A 26,157-nucleotide genomic window follows, 5' to 3' on the forward strand; every position below is an offset into this window, starting at 1 on the left:
GTTCAGTTCTCTTAGCTGCTCCTCAGCCCTCGTGGTTTCTTTATTACTCAACTCCAGGACGATTCTTGATTTTTATCTTGTAATATTTTATTCTTCACGGGACTTATTTTATTTTCTATATGAAATTAATTTGGGCTCTGTGTTGATGATGCGCACGATGTATCTGACGTGTGTTTTACCTATTCGTGATTACCTATTTGTATTCATTAGAGCAAAACTATACTTGTTGCTTCCTGTTTTCAGTGTTTGGTCACAGGGCAACGTAGCTTAAATAACCTGCATTCTCGAGTTAATGAAAATTTCGATTTCACAATATCGTGAACGTAACAAAATTTAAGAAACAGATTGCTGTAGGCTCGAAACTGTGGTGTGGTGACTGTCAGATACACAATGCCGCAAGACCATGGATGTAAGAGAAGCCTTGGCCTACTGAAACACTGACTTAAAACATGAAAATGATACTACAAACTAGAAGAAAAATGATAGCTAAGTAAGCCACGTGAACCTTTGAAACTAATAATAATAATATTTCTACAAGTACATGTACAACATATACAGACCACAGCTGACATCACTGACATGCTATATAGAAAGCCTCTTGTTATGTAATACTTTTCGGGAAAATTAAGTTAATTTTGTCTCCAGGATGCGACCTAACTAGTCGAATAACAACCAGGTACCTACTTACTGCTAGGTGAACAGAGACAGCAGGTGTCTTAAATACGGGTTAATGTTTACACAGGAGATCGAACAAGGGACCGCAATGTGTGAGCTGAGTGCACTACCAACGGAGCTACGGGACACCGTAATTACAGTTCAACATGACCGGTGTATGGTAAGATTTTATGGATTAGTAGAAATAGGTGTTTTTTGTAAACGAACAAGAGTATTTTAAGGTGAGTGATTATTATTATATTGCAATAAAGAGTTTTAGTGTAAAAATGAAAATTCACCAATAAAACATTAATTGATAATGATTCTAAATGACTTTATTGATCCATCCTGGACAGACCGAAATGTAGCGAAATTTACATTTCCAACTTGCTGTGTGTGTCTTTTTTATTTTTTAGGGGGCTTAGGAAGTAATTCCCTTTGCTTGGTCGGGGAGTACTGCATCATGATTTTGATCCAGTTCACTATTTTTCCAGTGTTCTGGAATCTAATTGTTTATCCCAGGCATTCGCTTTAATCTCGCTAATTGAATTTTATAGAGCCAGATCATCGGCTTCTAGCGAACTGATTCTTTCAGAGAGGAGCTCGACACTAGTGCCAGTACCTTCGGTTTTACTGTACTTCAATCTGACACACACGTCTAGCAATTATGACCTGTTGTGCCCTTCCTAGTACTGAATCTTAATTACTCAGTTAGAGAGAGGGGAAAATGAAACACTATCAGCCCTGTTTCAACGTTGCTTCCCTGGGTAGTACTGCGGTGGTTGTCATTCCACCCGGTGGAAATTATGGATCTTAAAGAATGTCTGGTCATTCCAGAAAGTGAGTGGCCAACCGGCTGAACCTCTGACAGAGGAAGTATACTATAAGAGGTTGCCTGCAGATCCTAAAGTGGCAACTGGAGGAGTATGACTCCTGACTTTTATGCTGGTTTTACCATTGTTATTATTAGCTGAAAGAAGATTGCAAGGTTGTCTAATCAAATCATCTTGCTAAGCCTAGCTCAGTGTTGGAGGTGTGCAACAGTGACAACATTACCTGTCGCTACGTAAATGACCGTGGTTCAGGGTGGGTACGCAGTTTCTTATCGTTTATTTTCGGCGCCGAGTCCTCCCCTTCTCCCTCCTATTTGATACATTATAATCAGTGTGACAATGATTCATTCTCCTGGATCCTAGATTATTGCAACATACTTTACCGACCATTGCATGGCAATGTACCCTCCTCAAAATCCGACACTACTTTCGGACAACTAATTGTTGTCTGAACCCTGTATTGGAGTTTTACTACCCGCCCCCCCCCTCCCTCTAGTGCCCCTCTGATTCCTCTCTGTGCCTTAACCATGGAACCAGCTTCTCCCACGACGCAGGGAAGATTTTCGAATCGTTCGCTCGTCAAAGAACAGATTGGCTCGATGCCATCTTCCATAAACCTTTTACACGTAATAGATGATTCTGACAGATTACGCACTGTTCTGTCATTTGTTTGCTATTACGTTATTACGATTTTGCGAGTCAGAATCACGTAGCTTTTCTCTCGTATTATAAAAAACACTAGTTAGTAACCTCTTCCCTACAAGAAGTATTTAGAAAGCAAAACTGGACAAAATAATTTCCCCCTCAGTCCAACAAATCAAAAGGATTAATTTACTCAACACATCCGCTGGTCAAAACATTTTCTTCTATACCCTAAGGGGTGGAATACCAGTTATTGTATATAACGCAGACCAGGTTACTTACCTGACACATATTGTTCTACTGGCAACAGTACATAAACATTCCTTCCTCAGTTGCAGCTGTGGCCCTGACATCATCTTTCCATTATTATAACAAAATTTATACAATGTAGCCCTGACATCCATATCAACTCGGGTTTCATCATCTCCCCGTCACCTATGTATCAACTTATGTGCGTCCCCTCAAGGGAGGTTCCTTGACGCTGGTGAGGGGCTCCGGTTCCCTGAGTTGAGTCTGAATACCTTCCATCCCTCCCCCCATGCGCTGTATATAATCCTACGGTTTTAGTGCTCCCCCATGATTTTAATAATTATAATAAAACTTCAGTGGGTCCAGCCCACAGATACAGCATTAACTGGCAGGGACCTCCCATCCTCGGTCTACATCACAAAACAGTGCTTACAAGTAAGCACTTGAAAGCACTTTGTAGGCACTGTTTACAAGAGACCATTTGTAAGCTCCCTTACAAGTAAGGGAACTCAAATCAACACTGAAACAATGACGACAGTGCTGGCGCTTTGGTCACCCGGTAAAATATTGCAGCTCAGAGGAAATGCAGATCACAGAGAGTATTATGTTCTGTGGAGAAGTAGAACATAATACCTCTAGCGATGAACCTCCTACCTGCCTTGATCGCTGCGACACATCCCATGCGTAGTCCCGCTGGTGCTCGACTTTCTTCCGAGAAAGCAAAATGCCTTGTTTAATGAAAAAGAGTCTATTGTACTATATGGCAGTAACCCACCTTCTTCCCTAAGGAGAAAAGCAGCAGATATTCTTATTCCAGAGCTTCCTAACAACCTCAGCACTCTGTTGTTGTAACTTCTGACACATTCACCTCAGTCTTGAGCCCTCACCTGTGATGTTGCTACTTCACCTGCTGCCATCTTCCTTCTTCCAGAACCCTTAACAACCCGATGTTCCTTTATGCTTTTTCTTTTATCTAACGGCCTCTGCCACTGTTTGCTACATCTGTGGCAACTGCAGAAATATATTTACCCCTTAATACTTCCGCAACTTCATCTTTACCCACAAAGAGCCCCGATATCCCAGGAGACGACGCACCCCTCCCAGCCTCTTCCAGTTTTGGCAACTGCCAATGACTCTTTCCTTTATGCTTCATTTTCCACTGCCACTACCCTGACTACAGAAACAATTGAGGCAAGCCATATCCGCATTTACCGTTGAGATAATGGCCGAAACTGGCGTCGACAAACCCCAGCTTAAACGAGGAACATCAACAGGATTGTCTTCCGAATCTAAATGCATTACTTTCAGATTCCCACCGTCCACAACTAACCCTCCCCCCCCCCTCCCGTACACACACAGGAAGTGTAACAGTATAGAGAATAAAGTAGTGGAGGCAGCATCCATACATAGCTTTAAGTTGAGGTACGATAAGGCTCTTGGAGCAAAGAGAGAGTGGAACTAGTAACGACAAGCGAAGAAGCGGGGCTAGGAGCTGTGAATCGACCCCCTACAACCACAAATGTATGTGTACTCTCTCTCTCCTCTCTCTCTCTCTCTCTCACTTCTCTCTCTTTTCTCTCTCTCCTTCCTCTCTTTCTCCTCTCTCTCTCTCTCCACTCTCTCTCTCTCTCTCTCTCACTTCTCTCTCTTTTCTCTCTCTCCTTCCTCTCTTTCTCTCTCTCTCTCTCTCTCTCTCTCTCTCTCTCTCTCTCTCTCTCTCTCTCTCTCTCTCTCTCTCTCTCTCTCCCTCTCTTTTTTTTCTCTCTTTCTCTCTCTCTCTTTTGCACACTTTCTCTTATAGATGCAAACAGGTTATTAAAAAAAATTAAGTACTTTGAAATGTCGAAAAATATATATATATATATATATATATATATATATATATATATATATATATATATATATATATATATATATATATATATATATATATACACTTTTCACATGGTTTTTAAAAGTATGTGACATAAAAAAAAAGAATAGGGAAATGTCCTAAAATGTTAGTTGATAATTTACCAGTGGCCGCACATCGACATACTCATCCACCTAATCCAAACTCACCATTTACTCTCCAATGCAGCTGTGTTACTGGTAAATGATAATGGCGATATAACAATGAATATCAGAAGACACAAGAGGAAATTTGGGTGAGCTCCAAATGCTGAACTCCTAGTTTCCACTGTACGTATTTGTTTCCAGGGACCCAAATTACGTTGCATAATTTGAATTTCTACCTATGACAATATTTTTTAACGCATCTGACATCTCCCACCGAGTTAGGGTGACCCGAAAAAGAAGAAACGAAAGCTTTCCTTCTTTACATTTAGTAGTTTATACGGGAGAAAGGGGTTACTAGTCGCTTGCTCTCGGTATTTTAGTCGCCTCTTATGACAAGCATGTCTTGAAGATTGAGACACTTATGCAGCATATGGGAATCTTTATTCAGGAAACGTTTCGCCACACAGTGGCTTCATCAGTCCAATACAAAGAGGAAGGCGTAAGGAGAGGAGGAGAATGAGGTAATCAGTCCCTCAACCTGGAGTCGATGTGTTCAGTCCATCAATCTTGTAGAATGTACAGCATAGGGCCGTAGACGTGGCTTATATACTGTAGTGAGGTGACGTGAAGCAGATGGAGGCGGGGTCATAGTGGTACCATCCACTAGTCGAAGTAGGTCTACGTCCAAAGGTTGAACAAGTGTTGAAGAATTCTTTGTAACAAGACCCCATGATGCTGCCGTGTCTGACAGTTGTGATGAATGGTTTGAAAAACCGACAAGTTGAAGATTGAGACACTTATGCAGCATATGGGAATCTTTATTCAGGAAACGTTTCGCCACACAGTGGCTTCATCAGTCCAATACAAAGAGGAAGGCGTAAGGAGAGGAGGAGAATGAGGTAATCAGTCCCTCAACCTGGAGTCGATGTGTTCAGTCCATCAATCTTGTAGAATGTACAGCATAGGGCCGTAGACGTGGCTTATATACTGTAGTGAGGTGACGTGAAGCAGATGGAGGCGGGGTCATAGTGGTACCATCCACTAGTCGAAGTAGGTCTACGTCCAAAGGTTGAACAAGTGTTGAAGAATTCTTTGTAACAAGACCCCATGATGCTGCCGTGTCTGACAGTTGTGATGAATGGTTTGAAAAACCGACAAGTTGAAGATTGAGACACTTATGCAGCATATGGGAATCTTTATTCAGGAAACGTTTCGCCACACAGTGGCTTCATCAGTCCAATACAAAGAGGAAGGCGTAAGGAGAGGAGGAGAATGAGGTAATCAGTCCCTCAACCTGGAGTCGATGTGTTCAGTCCATCAATCTTGTAGAATGTACAGCATAGGGCCGTAGACGTGGCTTATATACTGTAGTGAGGTGACGTGAAGCAGATGGAGGCGGGGTCATAGTGGTACCATCCACTAGTCGAAGTAGGTCTACGTCCAAAGGTTGAACAAGTGTTGAAGAATTCTTTGTAACAAGACCCCATGATGCTGCCGTGTCTGACAGTTGTGATGAATGGTTTGAAAAACCGACAAGTTGAAGATTGAGACACTTATGCAGCATATGGGAATCTTTATTCAGGAAACGTTTCGCCACACAGTGGCTTCATTGGACTGATGAAGCCACTGTGTGGCGAAACGTTTCCTGAATAAAGATTCCCATATGCTGCATAAGTGTCTCAATCTTCAACTTGTCGGTTTTTCAAACCATTCATCACAACTGTCAGACACGGCAGCATCATGGGGTCTTGTTACAAAGAATTCTTCAACACTTGTTCAACCTTTGGACGTAGACCTACTTCGACTAGTGGATGGTACCACTATGACCCCGCCTCCATCTGCTTCACGTCACCTCACTACAGTATATAAGCCACGTCTACGGCCCTATGCTGTACATTCTACAAGATTGATGGACTGAACACATCGACTCCAGGTTGAGGGACTGATTACCTCATTCTCCTCCTCTCCTTACGCCTTCCTCTTTGTATTGGACTGATGAAGCCACTGTGTGGCGAAACGTTTCCTGAATAAAGATTCCCATATGCTGCATAAGTGTCTCAATCTTCAACTTGTCGGTTTTTCAAACCATTCATCACAAGCATGTCTTACGGAGGAAGGATTCTTCTCCACTTCACCATGGCATATCTATCATTTTGTACTTTCATAATCACTCCCCCTTCCCTCTACCCCCATGAAACATACAGTGGAAGTGCACTTTTCGTGCGCTGGGAAATTCCTCGTTCTCGAATTTCCACTCATACTGAGCTTTACTATACTGCGGTTGATATCTTCCTTAAGAACATAAGAACATAAGAATGTAGGAACACTGCAGAAGGCCTACTGGCCCATACGAGGCAGGTCCTTATCAAAACGACATCTACCTAAAGCTACTCAAGAAATAACTCCCGTACCCGACAAGATGAACATCAAAATGGTATACAATACCGACAGGTTGTTAGGTAAGACACATATGCAACAGTTAGACATCTTTATTCCGAAACGTTTCGCCTACACAGTAGGCTTCTTCAGTCGAATACAGAAAGTAGGCAGGAGCAGTAGAGATGTGAAGACGATGTAATCAGTCCATCACCCTTAAAGTCGTAGAATTTGAGGTTGTCAGTCCCTCGGCCTGGAGAAGTTCAGTTCCATAGTCAGGAACTATCTGAAGATCAAGCGACAGTGCGGAGACTTAAATACTGTCGGAAGGAGAGGTGCAGGGTAGTAGTAGTAGTAGTAGTAGTAGTAGTAGTAGTAGTAGTAGTAGTACTACTACTACTACTACTACTACTACTACTACTACCCTGCACCTCTCCTTCCGACAGTATTTAAGTCTCCGCACTGTCGCTTGATCTTCAGATAGTTCCTGACTATGGAACTGAACTTCTCCAGGCCGAGGGACTGACAACCTCAAATTCTACGACTTTAAGGGTGATGGACTGATTACATCGTCTTCACATCTCTACTGTTCCTGCCTACTTTCTGTATTCGACTGAAGAAGCCTACTGTGTAGGCGAAACGTTTCGGAATAAAGTTGCCTAACTGTTGCCTATGTGTCTTACCTACCAACTCCCGTACCCCTTGACACCAATCAAACCCAGCCCCTCCCACTCATATATTTGTCCAGTCTCTTCTTAAAGCTACCCAAGGTCCTAGCCTCTATCACCCCACTGGGAAGACTGTTCCACGCATCTACAACTCTGTTAGAAAACCAGTACTTACCTATGTCCTTTCTAAATCTAAATTTATCCAACTTAAATCCATTATTCCTGGTTCTTACCTGGTTCGACACCCTCAGTACTTTATTAATGTCTCCCTTGTTTATGCCCGTCATCCACTTATACACTTCAATGATATCTCCCCTCATTCTACGCCTCTCCAGAGAGTGGAGATTTAAGGCTTTAAGTCTATCTTCATACGGGAGGTTCCTTACACAGTAAATCATTTTAGTCATTCTTCTCTGTATGTTCTCTAATGAGTCTGTCCATCCTGTAGTAAGGGGACCAAAACTGAGCAGCATAATCTAAATGAGGCCTCACTAGTGATGTATAGAGCTGTAAAATAACTTTTGGACTTCTGTTACTTATACTTCTTGAGATAAATCCAAGTAATCTGTTGGCCTTGTTGCGCACACTGAGGCACTGCTGTCTTGGCTTTAGATTTCTGCTTACCATGACTCCCAAGTCTTTTTCACATTCTGTATGACCAAGCTCTACTTCACCTAGATTATAGCACTTCACCTAGATTATAGCACTTCACCTAGATTATAGCACTTCACCTAGATTATAGCACTTCACCTAGATTATAGCACTTCACCTAGATTATAGCACTTCACCTAGATTATAGCACTTCACCTAGATTATAGCACTTCACCTAGATTATAGCACTTCACCTAGATTATAGCACTTCACCTAGATTATAGCACTTCACCTAGATTATAGCACTTCACCTAGATTATAGCTTAGATTAGACAAGTGGTACCCGTCCTTCTCTTTGTATGTCTCCACGCCCCCTTGTTTTTATCTAACATGCAACCTCTGATTTCATCTTTGCCTGAACCATTTATTTTAATGGCTTGTTTTAACTCTCATTATTTGCTCTGAGGGTCGCACTATAACTATCGCAGATATTAATCAAATTTTCCTCACCCTTATATGTAAACATATCGATCCCTGGACCTGTACATTCTCTTGCATAGATCTTTATATCTGCTCTTCTTCCACAGTGTTCGGATTTTATTGGTCTGTTGTTAATGATCTCCGTGATAGCAATCATTTCTCAATTTTCACTACTTACCGTTCTTAACAGGTCATATCTTCGTCGATCCCGGTAGCGACTTGAGCGAGCATATACGGTACTTTCAATACGCCGTACTTATTTTCCCGGTGTTCCTCCTGACGATGAGTTCAAACAAATTTGATACAATCTCTGTTCTCTCAGCAGCTACATTCTTAATCCTCAAGACCTCGGGAAACATACCAAAAAAAAATGAATACGCGAGTGGCCTCCTGACTGTGTTCTCGCAGTACCCAAGTGGCCTCCTGACTGTGTTCTTGCAGTTCGCTTGAAACTCACTGCGTGGGGCTGCTACTATTACAACGAAACTAGAAGCCAGTTCTTAGCTTACAAAAAAAAGTGAAAAAACACACTCGTCTTATATAGACAGATAAACTTGCTGTCGAGTTTTCGTGTCCAGTGTAACTGCCATCATTTCTTCGTGAGCGGTTTCGAGAAAAATACGAAAATTAGGATACCAGTGTTCTCTAAATGAGACACTTGTGCAACATTTGGATAGTTTTATTCTGTAAACGTTTGCCAGCCAGTAGCTTCTTCAGTCCAATGTAGAAAAAGGTTGAAGATAAGTTTGAGGTAATCAGTCCCTCAATCTGTAACAGATGTTTTCAGTCCTTCAAGACTGAAGAAGCCACTCGCTGGCGAAACGTTTTCAGAATATAGATACCTAAATGTTGCACAAGGGTCTCATTTAACAACTCATTTAACTAGATCCTGACCTCATCTTACAGTTGCTGCCAAAAATGTGGCAGACTCCGTCAAAGTTTTCAAAGCAATTGGGTATCACCTCGCTTATTAAAGAATGAGACTTGTGCAACATTTGGGAATCTTTATTGAGGATTACTAGACCATTTACATCGCATCTCTCTTGTGTTTCTCAAGGCCTACATATAATTCACCCCTTCCCCTTTTCCTCAGTTCACACTCGAATGGAAGTTCGCCCCCACTAGAGTTTCTTACATTGTGGAACCTTACAACGTTCATTTCACACCTGGCGAGCTTACATTAATGCTGTCCATGAGTAAGTAGGTGGACCCGATGAAGTCTGTGTTTATATCTTTCACCTCTTACACCTTACGCTACTAGTCGTCCTCCTACACATTTTTTGTAATTGTATTTGGTCGGAAGGTGTTATACCTTCTCGGTGAAAGCTACTGTAGTTCTGTCTGTTAGATGACAAGAACAGGAACCTCGGAGTTAAAGGTTTCTCATTATGAACTCGTCACTTTTACCATCGCTATTTGTAAGTTACTGGAATAATTGGTTAACAGACGTCTAGTGTGGTACTTCGACACCTGAAACACATACACTCACACACATATATACAAATGGAGCATGGAGAGAGACGATTTAGAAGCAACCAGTAAAGAGGAGGGGCCAGGAGCTATGAATCGACCCCTGCAACCACAAATAGGTAAGTACAAATAGGTGAGTATATATACACACACACACACACACGTACTTTTTTCCACAATGATTTTACAAGGTTAAGTTAAATGTTCCTGCCTTTATAAACACGGTAAGAGCTGCTACCTACAACAGCTCATTTGGAAACCTTTTCATTGTTGTGAGACATACTAATAGGAAACAAGATTAAGTTGGAGTCATATATGAGCCAGTGATTTCATTTAATCAGTTGACATTATTTCGTTGATGTCATTGTACGAACATGTTCCAGGCTTCGAGACTTCTAAGGAATAAATGATCTCAGGTGAAGTGATGATCTTGAGAAGGGTACAGTTAGTGTGTGGCTGTTGTTTACTGTCCGTCTTGGAATAAACCTTGGTAATAATTACCGACAAGTTGGTTTAGAAAGACACGTAAGCAAACACTATGACATATTTATTATTCTAATAAATATGTCATAGTGTTTGCTTAGGTGTTTTTCTAAACCAACTGTCCGTCTTGTTGTGAGGAAGCCGTCTTCTCGCTGTCTTCTCCGGTCTCGAAGGCTCTGTTTAAATAACAGATCTATCCAAGCTGTGTCTAGGCGAGAGGTGAGTCGTCTTGCTCGGTTCTTTATTCTATCCAGATGTCACAGATGAGTCAATTCTCAGTCATTTTCGATCCAGGAAATGCTTACAGATTTACCTGTCATTACAACAACTTGTCCCCTGCATGACCCTTGTCGGTTTAGCGCTTTATTTGATTATAATAATATAACAACTTGTCCCAAGAGCATATCTTAAGCTTCTCAAGGCACTTCTTTGTTTCAGTAAATAACAGCTCCCCCCTCCCCCTCCCCCTCCCCCTCCCTGGTTTTGTGCAAGTTTACGATGTACCACAAAGTTGTGCTCTCATCACTACCTTCTTGTTCGCCATAGACGAACTCGCCTCTGTTTTTCCCTCAGATATCTGGTGATTCTTGCATGTAGACCATCTTGCGTGCTGTTCTTTGTGCAGGCAGTGACTGTCAACTACTAGCTACCTCTCCCCAATACACTATTGATCGCTCCTCCAACCAGGTCACCCCTCGTGGTTTAAAGTTTTCTATTGCTAAAACTAACTGGAACTTTCACCTAAATCCCTATTATCCCTCATCACATTTTATATCTATGATTCTCGTGCTCCTGAATGAGATACGGTCAATTACCTCTGCCTTTTCTTTTGATTGTTGAATGTCAGGGAAGCCTCGCATAGTCTTCCTAAAAGCTGAATCTTCTTAAAACTTAAGTCCATTTTTCTTGGGAAGCTGATAAACAAATCCTTTCTTCATCTACATTCAATCTTATCTAAGCTAGACTACGGAGAGCAACTATATTTCTCCGTTTCCCCACCTACTATTTTTAAACTCGTTCCCCTTCATCTTCAAGGTTTACATTTGAGTCTTTGAGGGGCTTTCAATTATCCCCAGGCGAGAATTTGTAAATAGAGGCAAACGTCCATTTGCAGGGTCGTAACAATACCCAATGTTTCCGTTATTTTGTCTGCTTCCTTGGCCTTCACGATCCCTCCACGTACAGAACAAGTACAGAGGTTGAAAATATTTATTCATTTAATCATCGTCCCCGTTTATCATGCCCCTTTTGCTTCCATATGCATGCTTTATAATATCTAATTTACTCCCCTTTACATTACCTTACTTTTTCCCCTGCCCCCTTGAATGTTTCTGACGATTCAGGTTTGCTTCTTTGCCCTTCCATGCCCGAAAGTTCACATGTCTACTACACACTTCTGCTCGCTTTTTCTTGAATACTTTCACTCGCATCCTTTTGCTACCGTCTTGTACAATAATGTTTCCATAGCAGAGAATACAGCTGTTGTTCCAGAAAAAATAAACCAAAGTTATTTACCAGATTCAGTCAGCATTTCCAAAGAGTTATTTGCAACATACATCGCTGTTATATACATTACAACTGTCCACCTTGTCGCTCGTTGCTGTTTCCAACTCCCAAAGTGCGTTACAAGCTGCACAGAAATTCGACTTCATGACCCAGTGTTTCTCGTATCCAAGAATGATTATGCTGCATGTCTCGTAAGCATAAACAAGTTTCTTTTAAATGGCACTGAGGAGGCAGACTCAGCAGTTTGATCAGCTATTCACGAAGACGCAGTCTCCTGCAGGGACGTTCCCGGCGCTGACTACTTTTCTGTACTCTCCCAACTTCGAAAATGCTAGCGACAGCATTGATCCGAGTTAAGACACAAATTGGTATCTGTCAAATCTCATTTATATTCCTGACCATCTTCTTTCCACTGCTGTAGGGTATGGGAAACGATACTCTCACGTTCACGAACCAGACGCAGATAACTCGCACACAGATTCTACACTGAGAAACGCCCAGCACCTCTATGAGAGGATTGCCAGGTTGCACTTTCAGCTCACTATAATATAAATAGATTGTCCTATCTATCAGACGACATAGAATTCACTTCTGACATTTACAATGCCCTGAAGTATTAACACAAAATCACTCTTTGATTTTTTTTCGATGGAAATTAACCATTTGCATGAACTTTTGAATTTAAATTTGCACGGCGCTAACCCTACTTGCACTAACCTCCAGCACTGCACACCCACAGTAACACAGCTGTATCACCCATGTAGATTTAGCACGCTTTCGAATACAAAATTAATCGCTGATCCTTCTGTATTAGATATTAATACTGTGGAAGAACTTTTCAACAGTATTTACAAACTCTGAATAGTAGAAGAGTTAGAATAGTAGCTGTAGTTGGTATTTTAGTAGCAGTAGATGTAATGGGTTTTATATTTTTTATAGTAATATCTGTAATAATAACTTGCATTATTTGCAGTTTTAGCTTTTATATATTGTTGGGTAAAAATGTGGAAAACATACTAACGGAATGGAGATAATGGCCATATAAATTATAAAAATAAAACGGTTAAGTCCTGGCCACGGACCTGGTCACTGACCTGGCCAGAACCTGAAACCTCCTCCAGGTAATTAGAGAGGGTGGAGATGCAAGGGCAAATCTCCTTTTCAAGAATGAGACAGTTGGACGTAAGTCTCCTTATGCTCAATGTTCCTGTTGACCTAGCAGTACCTAGGTACCTGTGTCTTGCCAAAACTTTTTATTGTTGTCATCCTGGGGTGCTAAGAGGCGCATGAGTTTTCATGTCTACTAATATCATGTTCATTTTCCCACTATAATCTACCTTGTCCATAATTACTATTGCATTTGCTTTGTCTGCTTTCGTAAGGTGAAGTCTAGGATCTTTCCTTAATTCATGGTATAACTTAATTCTTTTAGGACAATTGTGTTGCAGAGGTCTGAGGTTTGCTCGGTAATTATGGACAAGGTAGATTATAGGGGAAAAAATATCACATTATTAGAAGACAGGGGAGCTGACGTGCCCCTTAAAACCGAGTTTTGAAACGGCCTGAGGTAGAGATCACAGGCTGGGTTAGTCCAGGGTTATCCACTCTCCAGGTTGATAATCCCTTCATTTTTTTTCTATAACGCACTTTAGAAATACAAAATGAGGATCACTTAAGAAGTTGAGTACTGAGAAGAGGCAATGAGGGAGCCAGGAAGAGTGCCAGAGAGGGAGCCAGGAAGAGTGCCAGAGAGGGAGCCAGGAAGAGTGCCAGAGAGAGAGCCAGGAAGAGAGCCAGAGAGTGAGCCAGGAAGAGTGCCAGAGAGGGAGCCAGGGAAGGGAAACAGGGAGGAGAGCCAAGGAGAGAGGGAAGCAGGGAAGGAACAGAGGGTTGTGATCTGAGGGACGCAATAGAGAGGAAGTTGGAGAGTTGGGCAATTTCCTGGCCACAAGCAGAAAATAGATACACAGAGTGAAGCAGGGTAAAGTTTTGGAGGTAAATCACATAGCTGGGAAGATGGAAAAGGAAGGGAGTAGGTACACTAAGGGAGGAAGTAGGTACACTAAGGAAAGGAAGTAGGTACACTATGGAAAGGAAGTAGGTACACTAAGGAAAGGAAGTAGGTACACTAAGGGGAGGAAGTAAGTACACTAAAGATCAGTTAAACTGGACCAAAACAATATTAGCTACAATATTAGCTGAAAACAGAATTAAATTTTAATTACAGAAATTTAAATTTCAAGCATTATTTTTAAATCTATCCCATTTCACAACTGCACCGCTGACGTATGTGCATGTTGTTCAGTTCTCGTCAGCAATACTAAAAAAATATACACGAGTATTCTGAGTATGTTCAAAAAATACGTGGCGTGTATTTTTTTCAGGCATGTATTATTTACCAACATTAACTGATTTCGGAGATAATTGGTATAAAATACCGACACGATGGAAAAATAGACACAAATACAGAATAATGTTAGTCTTTATTGACTACATGGTCAATAAAGGATCGAAATATACTGCATGTGTGTATTTTTTCCCCATTAAATGATGTTACCCTTCTGTTTCTTTACAAAATGAAGGTAAGTCCGGGGAAGTGCTGGGTCATTTGACTGACAGCTGCAGTGAGGGGTCATTTGACTGACAGCTGCAGTGACGGGTCATTTGACTGACAGCTGCAGTGACGGGTCATTTGGCTGACAGCTGCAGTGACGGGTCATTTGGCTGACAGCTGCAGTGACGGGTCATTTGGCTGACAGCTGCAGTGACGGGTCATTTGGCTGACAGCTGCAGTGACGGGTCATTTGACTGACAGCTGCAGTGACGGGTCATTTGGCTGACAGCTGCAGTGACGGGTCATTTGGCTGACAGCTGCAGTGACGGGTCATTTGGCTGACAGCTGCAGTGACGGGTCATTTGACTGACAGCTGCAGTGACGGGTCATTTGGCTGACAGCTGCAGTGACGGGTCACTTGGCTGACAGCTGCAGTGACGGGTCATTTGGCTGACAGCTGCAGTGACGGGTCACTTGGCTGACAGCTGCAGTGACGGGTCAAGTGAATGATCATGACTAAGACCCGCGTAAGGAGACATACCAATTCTTGATTAATCTTACCTATCTTAACCTAATTGTTTATAGAAATATCAGATATATTCCGCAGCTGATGTCCTCTCTTACTGTTCAGTCATCACCGGCTCATCAGTGATGATCAAAATAAAAAAACAAACATTTCTATTTTGCTGTGTAGCAAAAAAAAAAAAAAATCCCCAATTACTGTGTTCATTCTAATTACAGATTCAAAATCAGTATAATCGAATCAGTCCAAAACACAATATTTACCTTGGTATTAATTTTGTGTGTGATGAATGGTTATGAAAACCGACAAGTTGAAGAATTGAGACACTTATGCAACACATGGGAATCTTTATTGAAGAAACGTTTCGCCACACAGTGGCTTCATCAGTCCAATACAAAGTAGAAGTGGGTAAGGAGAGTAGAAGTTTGAGGTAATCAGTCCCTCAACCTGGAATCGATGTGTTCAGTCCATCACTCTTGTAATTTTGTTGTTCAGATATTTGCGTGTGTGTTATCTGAACGAGACTGACTTTTCCCTTATCCTTCAGCTCTGTGCCCTGATACTGTCAGGTAAGACATATATGCAACAGTTAGGTATCTTTATTTCGAAACGTTTCGCCTACACAGTAGGCTTCTTGAGTCGAATACAGAAAAGTCGATGGACTGATTACATCGTCTTCACGTCTCTTCTATCAACTTTTCTGTCTTCGACTGAAGAAGCCTACTATGTAGGCGAAACGTTTCGAAATAAAGATACCTAACTGTTGCATATGTGTCTTACCTAACAACCTGTCGGTATTTTATACCATTTCAATATTCGCCCTGATACTGTGATGGCTGTTTGATTCAAGGAACTGCAACTATAATTCCTTTAGTTTATGTTCTATTGCCTCTTATTTCTCCGACGTTGTGTCCAATTGGGATTTAATGTTTCAGCATGAAAATAATGATAATCACAGTCATCCTCATATGTATGACGTCCCTAGGATGTAAACGTATCATTCACTTTCGCTAATTTGTTTCTCTGCGATATCTGTAAAAAAAAAATCACTGAGTTTTAAATTATCACCATAAATAATACATAAAAGGAAGGTGGTTAGAACCTTCAGTTCTGTACTTTATAAAGCCGATTATTTTGTGTTTCGTTTTTGAAGCGAAGAATTTACCCACAACTCGATGTATTTAGGAAAGGATCCTTAGGATGACGTGTCGGTCCGTTCTAGATCATTGTCATGTCACAACTGAGGGAAGGATCATTGTCATGTCACAACTGAGGGAAGGATCATTGTCATGTCACAACTGAGGGAAGGATCATTGTCATGTCACAACTGAGGGAAGGATCATTGTCATGTCACAACTGAGGGAAGGATCATTGTCATGTCACAACTGAGGGAAGGATCATTGTCATGTCACAACTGAGGGAAGGATCATTGTCATGTCACAACTGAGGGAAGGATCATTGTCATGTCACAACTGAGGGGGGGAGAGGAGGTAGAAATTTTAGTATTGGTAGTAAATAGTAGTAGTAGTACTTCTGCTATTATTTACAACTCGTACTATTATTGTTTACTCTTCTACCATTATTTACAACTAGTACTCCTACTATATACTAATATTACTGTTATTTACAACTTTTACTACCATTTACTATAACTACTGCTATTACTAGCTCTACAATTACCTCTACTACTACTACTATTACTACTACTACTACCTCCCTCATCTGTTTTCTGACCTTCTGTCTTTTTCTCCTTCAGTTGTGACTTGACAATGGTCCAGGACGGACCGAAACGTCGTCATAAGGTTCCTCTCCTTAGTGCTGGTTTATGGTGAATTGTTCCAGCCACGGACGGCATTGTGATTTTTAATTCTTTAAGCAGAGAGGTAAGAAAGTGTCAGGGAAATAAATCAACCTCACTGCATCTATTGTAATAGATAATGCAATAAGACCACAGTAGACAGGTGATACAACATTATGCAAAGCAACCACTGTGGAAAAAATAGTGAACTTCCAAGCGCTTTCGTGATTTCTCACAATGGCTGTTTTGTGCATTAGATCATGTATGAGAGAGTCAGATTTAAGACAGTTGACACAGTAGTTGTAGCTAGGATAAATACGCCTCAAACTGATTTTTTATTAAAATTATTTTTGTTTGGATGGTATCAGATCAAGAATTTGCTCTCTCACCCCAACAACTTAGGCTAATTTATTTCTGCACAGCTTCCTCACCCGTAGAATGTAAGTGTTTTTTTTTTTTTGGGTGGTTGGTAAGACTTGTCAGGAAACAGGACAAGAGTTTCTTAACGCCGGTCTTAGATATATGATGACCCGCAGATGGAGTTTTTGGTCATCTGACAAAGGCCTTCCGCTGGCTTACTGGTCCACCCCTTGAAAAATAAAAATTTTAACTTTACCTGTATATATATAATTATATTATTTTTAAAGGAATGGACCGGTAAGCCAGCGGAAGGCCTCGGTCAGATGACCAAAGCTCCAAAGGCGGGTCATCATCTGACTAAGACCCGCGTCTGGAAACACTTGTCCTGTTTCCTGACGAACCTAACCTAACCTAACCTTTTCCTGTTTTTTGGTCTCTCTTATGAGTCGCACACCCTTGCAACTTTAAACTCATTTCCACACCACTCCCATTACCCTCCAACACGGCTCCAGTTCCTATATTTATCTTAACACTCACGCTTTCCTCCCACACCTCAGCATCACTCTCCCACACCACTACATCTTATTCCCGCACACACTATAACTCACACTGCAGCATCCATACACACACCTACATCTCTCACACAATTACCTCTCTCTTTTACATCTCTCAAATACTAACATTCCTCTGTCTCACACCCACGTACTTTATTTTTCCACTTTCCCAAAACTCATTCACACACTATTCCACACCCTCACGTTTCCTAATGCACACTCGTCTCTTCATTCTAGAACAGTTTTTCCCATGTGGGACTAAATTAAAATTTGAATAATGAGACACATGCTTGAAAAAATACACAGAGGATAAAATAAGACAGGAAGAACCTCGGCTTTGAGAATAATAACTTAGCAGGAGCCAAGAACATATATTGTTATGAATTCTACCAGTGTAAAGTTTGTTGTATTCAGGTTTCTTCTTGCACGAGTGTGTAGTCTGGATTTAACAACACAGTATTCACATTTGTCTTTCTATTGGCTTGCAATACAACTAATACAAGAATACTATCAACACTAGAATATTACCAATGCTATAGGCTTGCAATACTACCGATCTTAGGCGAGTACATATAGGAACCCTGTCTGTCTGGCGTTCAGGAGACAGAGGATCAAGCCTCCACACGGCTTGCGCTGAATGACCCATATGGGTTTAGCGCTTAGCATGAATTAAACAACTGAATTATTACCAATACTACCACCTTCTATTGGCTTGCAATACTACCAATACTACAATACCATCAATACTACAGGCTTGCAAAACTGCCAATATTACCACTTTTTACTGGCTTGCAGTACTATCAAAGGCTTGCAGTAGCAATGGCTTGCAGTACCACTGACCAATACTACCTTTGACTTGCAATAACACTAACTAGCAATTTCACTGGTTTACAATACCACAGACTTGCGTGTGTGTCGCTGATGTCACGGCAAGGCAGAGGCGGTAACACCAGGAAATGGTGAGCAAATAGGATTTTCGCCTGAGAATAGCGAGAGATGTTGGTGGTAGTGGTTGTGGTTGTTATTGTGGTGGTTGTGATTGTGAGGGATGGTACTGGAAGTAGTTGCTGTGTTGTTAATAGTAATTTATGGTGATAGTGATTTTGGTTGAGATGGTGTCGCACTAGCCAGGTAATGGTGTATATAATATTAAAATAGAAATAACTGTCTGATAGAAATGAAATTGTGAAACGGAAAACCAATGCTGTTCGGAGTGAGGTGTGAGGAATGTAGTGGCAGCAGTCTTAAAGTCTGCTCCACATCCTCAGGTTAATTGAATTTCTTGACGGAGAGTCGATAACGCAATTGTCCTCGACCGAAGAAAAGAAAAGAGAATGGAGGAATTAATGAAGTGGCAAAGGTGGAAATGTGAAAAAATATTGGTAAAAATAAATGTGAACTGCTCTGGCCTAGCATTTATTGAAATAAATGATGAATTGGCTGTATCCTACCCGTTCATATTTACATTTACACCAGTTTATCGGTAACTCAAAATTTGGAGCGGAAACTTCTGACGTGATACAGAGAGAGAGAAAGCTACGAGACACGTCGGGTAAAGAAATAAGAGAAATTCCAGGTCAGGCCATGTCACGTGCGCTCTGAAGATAACAGCATTTGATAATGTACTAGGAAAGGCAAGGATCAAAAGATGCGGAACTGAGGCTAAGGTTCATGTTATTACTGTTGTGTATAAGAACTGATTCACCAACTGTGCGTCTGTAGGGACAGAAGAAGAGAAGATAGTGCTGGCAGAGAGCCAGCAGACGGGATGACCTTGATCTCTAACACGACAGAGAAGTGTTGTTAGTAACACCAGAAAGAACATTTCTCTTGTGTTCTTATAGCCAGAAAGGGAGCGGCGAGTTTCCCAGATGCATTAGAGGCCAAGAGAAGCAGCAAAAAGAATAAACTAGGGAAATATCGGTGGAAAAAGTATTAAGAAGATTACCCAACTCGTGGGAGGGTCCTTGATACTACCAAGAAGCTCTTGAATCAAGTGATCTGGACATAACGTCCTCCTTGATTGTTTCCTTTCTCCCCCAGGCGATGCATGACCTCTACGAGTTTGGCACTTACCCCTCGCCCACATGAATGTTATGTAACTTTGTTACTACGAAGCGGATTAGCTGGATGAAATACAAATTATCCAGCGGACAGTGTTGTTATTATTTTGTAAATTGATAATATAGGAATTACCGTTACTGGGATACCTGGGATCGCTCAGCGACTGAAACAAGCTAGTTATTTTTATCAATCGTTCTTTTTGGGAAAACAAGACACAAACGCAGTATAATGTGATCCTTTATTGACTACATTTCACCCACACTGAGCTTTATCAAGTCACAAACAGACCTACCTCAGCAGAGTATATATAGAAAGGATAGAGACATGAAATCAGGTGGGGAATGCTGAGATGAGAAAGGATTGAGAAAGCCCTGCACGGAATGGGTAAGTAGGATGGTTGCTGTGTAGGATAAGGATGAAGTTTCCTACATAGCAGCCAACCTACTTGCCCATTCCGTGCAGGCCCTTCTCAGATTCAGCCCTCAGCATTCCCCACCTGATCCTTCACGTCTCTATGCTCCCTATACTCTATGTACTCTCAGCTCAAGTAAATCTGTTTGTGTCTTGATAAAAGCCCACCGAGTATTCGTATGATACTCAATAAAGGATAGCATTATTCTGCATTTGTGTCTATTTTTCCCTCATGTCGGTATTTTATACCATTTATCTCCAATCGTACTCGTGTTTGTCCTCCAGGTGGATTGTTCGACTTGGCGGACGAGAGACAAGAGGTGGCCTTCCGCTACGCTATCGACGCCATCAACAGTGACAGGACGATGTTGGCTCACGCTCGTCTCTCTGCGCAGATAGAAGAGATTCCTCCAAATGATTCCTTCAGAGGTTCTAGGAAAGGTATATACTACAGTTTTCTTCTTTCCTGTGTGGTGACAGAAGGTATATGTGTGTGTGGTGTAGCAAAGGTAATATCTCATTTTCTGTTTGTAATAAAGGTACTACAGCATTTTTGTTGTAATAAAGGTATTACTGCATTTTTGGGTGTTGTAGTGAAGGTACTACTGCATTTTTTGTGTTGTAAAAGTACTACTATATTTACGTGTTGTGGTAAATGTGCTACTGTATTTTTTTGTAGTGTAAGTAAATTTATTCAGATATATACAAATACAGTTACATACGTTATCATACACATCAACATGTGTGTACAGAAATTAGGATAACCCAAAAAGTCAGACACAGTGACTTATTTCCACTAGGATACTACTGCATTTTTTGTGTAATAAAGATACTACAGCATTTTTGTGTCATAGTAAAAGTATTACTGCATTTTTGTGGTGTAGTTAAAGGTATTTCATTATTTTTGGTGGGTGGACAACATTTTTAATGTGCGCAGATAAGGTAATACAACATTTTTGTGATGCGTTGAGTAGAAAACGAACTACAGCATTTATATTTGGACTGGGAAAGATGCTTCAGCATTTTTTGTTTGGATTGGGAAAGATGCTTCAGCATTTTTGATGTTTGGATTGGGAAAGATGCTTCAGCATTTTTGATGTTTGGATTGGGAAAGATGCTTCAGCATTTTTTGCGTTTGGATTGGGAAAGATGCTTCAGCATTTTTGATGTTTGGATTGGGAAAGATGCTTCAGCATTTTTGATGTTTGGATTGGGAAAGATGCTTCAGCATTTTTGATGTTTGGATTGGGAAAGATGCTTCAGCATTTTTGATGTTTGGATTGGGAAAGATGCTTCAGCATTTTTTGTGTTTGGATTGGGAAAGATGCTTCAGCATTTTTTGTGTTTGGATTGGGAAAGATGCTTCAGCATTTTTGATGTTTGGATTGGGAAAGATGCTTCAGCATTTTTTGTGTTTGGATTGGGAAAGATGCTTCAGCATTTTTTGTGTTTGGATTGGGAAAGATGCTTCAGCATTTTTGATGTTTGGATTGGGAAAGATGCTTCAGCATTTTTTGTGTTTGGATTGGGAAAGATGCTTCAGCATTTTTTGTGTTTGGATTGGGAAAGATGCTTCAGCATTTTTGATGTTTGGATTGGGAAAGATGCTTCAGCATTTTTTGTGTTTGGATTGGGAAAGATGCTTCAGCATTTTTTGTGTTTGGATTGGGAAAGATACTTCAATATTTAGATTATGCTGCGCAGTTCTGGTCACCATATTACGGAATGGACATAAATGCTCTGGAAAATGTACAGAGGAGGATGACAAATCTCATCCCATGTATCAAAAATCTTCCATATGAAGATAGACTAAGGGCCCTGAATCTGTACTGTCTAGAAAGGCGTAGAATTAGGGGGGATATGATCGAGGTGTATAAATGGAAAACAGGAATAAATAAAGGGGATGTAAATAGCTTGCTGAAAATATCCAGCCAAGACAGGACTCGTAGCAATGGTTTCAAGTTGGAAAAATTCAGATTCAGGAAGGATATAGGAAAGCACTGGTTTGGTAATAGAGTTGTGGATGAGCGAAACAAACTCTCGAGTACCGTCATAGAAGCTAAGACGTTGTGTAGTTTTAAAAATAGGTTGGATAAATACATAAGTGGGTGTGGGTGGGTGTGAGTTGGACCTGACTAGCTTGGGCTACTAGGTCTGGTGCCGTGCTCCTTCCTTAAGTGGAAGTGACCTGACTAGGTGGTCATTGTTCTAGGCCGGGGGGTGGCATGGACCTGCTTCGCATGGGTCAGTAGGCCTGTTGCAGTGTTCCTTCTTTCTTATGTTAGTGAAGACCTGTTTGTGTGCTCTCTGTGAATCTGAACCAGGATGCCCTCTCTTGAGCAGCTTTACCAGCAGCTGAGAGAAGAACTCAGAGTTGCTAAACTGGAGATACGGCGATTAACGGAGGAGAACAAGAGGATTCGTAGTAATCCACCTGTTGTGAGTCCCCAGGTTAAGAGGGGAGCTTGGTCAGTGGCCGGGCAACATGGAACCAAGCTGAAGATTAAGAAAACGGTTGGAGAGGCAGAAACAACGAGAAACCAGAAGACTGCCGTGGAAACTTCCAACTCATTCTCGGTGCTACCTGACGAATGTGAGTGTTCTACTGGGAATGCCACAACGAGCACCAAGGAAGCATTGGCAGACGTGAGTGAGACATCCCTAGAAACCCCAACGAAGACCATCGAGAACGTCATGACGAATTCTACAAGTGGTGTAATGCTACCTGGCGAATGTGAGTCGACTACTCGGAGCATCACTACGGACGACGCCAAGGAAGGTAAAAACATTGTTGTTGTTGGGGATAGCCAGATTAGGTACATGGATAGGGCATTCTGTTTGAAGGACAGGACTAGGAGGCAGAGAGTATGTTTTCCTGGGGCTGGGATGAAGGATATTGTTAGCCGTCTGGATGACATCATGAGAGGTAATGGGAGCAATCCTATTATCTGTCTCAGTGCTGGAGGCAACGATGTTGGCAGACGTAGGAGTGAGGACCTGATTAGCAGGTATAGGTCAGCAATAGAGATAATTAGGAAGAAGGGTGGGAAACCTGTCATATGTGGCATTTTGCCAAGGAGAGGAGTTGGAAATGAATGGTTGTCCAGAGCAATTGGTGTCAATTGCTGGCTGGACAAATACTGTAAGGAAAATGCGGTAACATTCATTGACAAATGGGACCTCTTCTATGGCAGAAATGACATGTATGCCAGGGATGGGGTTCACTTGTCTAGGTGTGGGGTGGGAGCACTGGCCAACGCAGTGGAGGGAGCTGTTAGGTCTTTAAACTAGGAATAGTTAGTGGTATGGGTTTTGGCGGGAAAACTGTGAAGTCGCAGGGTAGTAACATGAGTACTAGGAGAACTAGTAATAGGCAAAATGAGGAGGATATTGGAAAGCCAGTGGCACTAATTGACAATGACAGTAATAGGTTTAGTGGAATAACAGAAAGGAGCAGGAAGGGTAAAGAGATAGGAGGGTCATTAAATATTTATTACACAAATAGTCGCAGTGCTAGGAATAAGATGGACGAGTTGAGACTAGTTGCCAGTGCAGGTAACATAGATGTATTTGCCATTACTGAGACGTGGTTTAATTCAAAAAGTCGGGACATGCCTGCAGAATGTCACATTCAGGGTTTTAAATTGTTCCAAGTAGATAGAAGTATCGGGAAGGGAGGTGGGGTGGCATTGTATGTCCGAGATCGCTTGAACTGTTGCATAAAAACGGGTATTAAGTCTGAAGTAACACATACAGAGTCTGTTTGGATAGAATTTTCAGAGGGACATGAAAAATTAATTTTAGGTGTGATATACCGTCCCCCAAATTTAGATAGGGACCAGGGGAGACTACTATGGGAGGAAATTGTTAGGGCCACAAGGCACGATAATGTAGTAATTCTAGGAGACTTTAACTTTAGTCATATTGATTGGAATTTCTTGACTGGGAATTTAGAATCATACGATTTCTTAGAAGTAGTTCAGGATTGTTTTTTGAAGCAGTTTGTGACAGAACCTACAAGGGGTAATAACCTGCTTGACTTAGTTCTGGCAAACAATGAATCCCTTGTTAATAATTTAGAAGTTTCAGAGGAACTGGGTGCTAGCGACCACAAATCAATTACATGCAGAATTGAATGGAAGTATGATAGTAGGGATAACTCAGTAACAGTCCCAGATTTTCGCTTAGCAGATTACGATGGGCTTAGAGAACACTTATCATCTGTTGACTGGGGTAACGAAGAGAGCTATCAATATGACAGTTTTCTGAACACAATACATGCTGCTCAAAGAACGTTTATCCCTTATAAGGAAATAAGATCAAATAGAAATGACCCAAAATGGATGAATAATAGGCTGAAATATCTACTAGGGCATAAGAAAGGAATTTATAGGCGTATCAAAAGAGGCGAGGGTCATCTTATGAATCAGTATATTGACATTAAGAGGGACATTAAAAAGGGGATAAGAAAAGCTAAAAGGGACTATGAAATTAAAGTTGCTAGGGATTCTAAAACTAACCCAAAAAGTTTTTTCCAGGTCTATAGAACAAAAGTCAGAGATAAGATAGGTCCCCTTAAAAATAACTATGGGCATCTTACTGACAAAGAGAATGAAATGTGCTCGATTTTAAATAATTATTTTCTCTCGGTTTTTACACAGGAAGACACTAATAATATTCCGGTAATTAATTTTTATAGTGGATCAGAAGAAGATAAATTATGTAACATCACAGTCACTAGTGAAATGGTTGTGAAGCAGATAGACAGACTGAAGCAAAATAAGTCACCGGGTCCTGATGAGGTTTTTTCAAGGGTTCTAAAGGAATGCAAAATGGAAGTCTGTGAACCATTAACTAATATTTTTAATTTATCTCTTCAAACAGGTGCAGTGTCTGATATGTGGAAGATGGCTAATGTAATTCCTATTTTTAAAACAGGGGACAAGTCGTTACCGTCAAATTACCGCCCAATAAGCCTGACCTCAATTGTAGGCAAATTACTAGAGTCAATTATAGCTGAGATTATAAGAAGCCATCTCGATAAGCATAGCTTGATTAATGATACTCAGCATGGATTCACAAGAGGCCGGTCTTGTCTAACTAATTTATTAACTTTCTTCAGTAAAGCTTTTGAGGCTGTTGACCACGATAAAGAATTTGATATTATTTACTTAGATTTTAGTAAGGCATTTGATAGAGTTCCGCACCAAAGACTGTTGAAGAAAGTAGCAGCTCATGGCATTGGGGGAAGGGTGCTCTCGTGGATCGAATCATGGCTCACAGACAGGAAGCAAAGAGTGTCCATAAATGGGGTTAAATCCGAGTGGGGATCAGTAACAAGTGGCGTTCCACAGGGATCAGTCTTGGGCCCGTTGTTGTTTATAATATATATCAATGATCTTGATGAAGGAATTACTAGTGATATGAGCAAATTCGCCGATGACACGAAGATAGGTAGGATAATTGATTCAAACGTAGATGTTAGGGAACTTCAGGAGGATTTAGACAAACTCTACTCTTGGTCAGAAAAGTGGCAGATGCAGTTCAATGTAGATAAATGCAAGGTTCTGAAGCTCGGGAGTGTCCATAACCCTAGCACTTATAAGTTAAATAATGTAGAACTTAACCATACAGATTGCGAAAAGGACTTGGGGGTTATGGTAAGCAGTAACCTTAAACCAAGACAGCAATGCCTAAGCGTACGTAATAAGGCAAATAGATTACTGGGATTTATATCAAGAAGTGTAAGCAACAGAAGTCCAGAGGTCATACTGCAGCTTTATACATCATTAGTAAGGCCTCACCTAGATTATGCAGCTCAATTCTGGTCTCCATATTACAGAATGGACATAAATTCGTTAGAAAACATTCAGCGTAGGATGACTAAATTAATACATAGCATTAGAAATCTTCCTTATGAAGAAAGATTGAAGACTCTTAAGT

General features: G+C 41.1%; 1 protein-coding gene across 1 annotated transcript in view; it reads left to right on the forward strand.

Annotated features, from left to right (window-relative positions):
* Positions 1–26,157, forward strand: part of LOC128693788 (glutamate receptor ionotropic, kainate 2) — a 73,998-nt gene that overhangs the window by 10,192 nt on the left and 37,649 nt on the right. The window contains exon 4 of the mRNA XM_053783664.2: positions 20,500–20,655. Within this exon, the coding sequence (XP_053639639.2) occupies positions 20,500–20,655 (156 nt within the window). The remainder of the gene's footprint in view (positions 1–20,499; positions 20,656–26,157) is intronic.

Source organism: Cherax quadricarinatus, chromosome 34, assembly GCF_038502225.1.
Source record: "Cherax quadricarinatus isolate ZL_2023a chromosome 34, ASM3850222v1, whole genome shotgun sequence".
NCBI lineage: Eukaryota > Metazoa > Arthropoda > Malacostraca > Decapoda > Parastacidae > Cherax > Cherax quadricarinatus.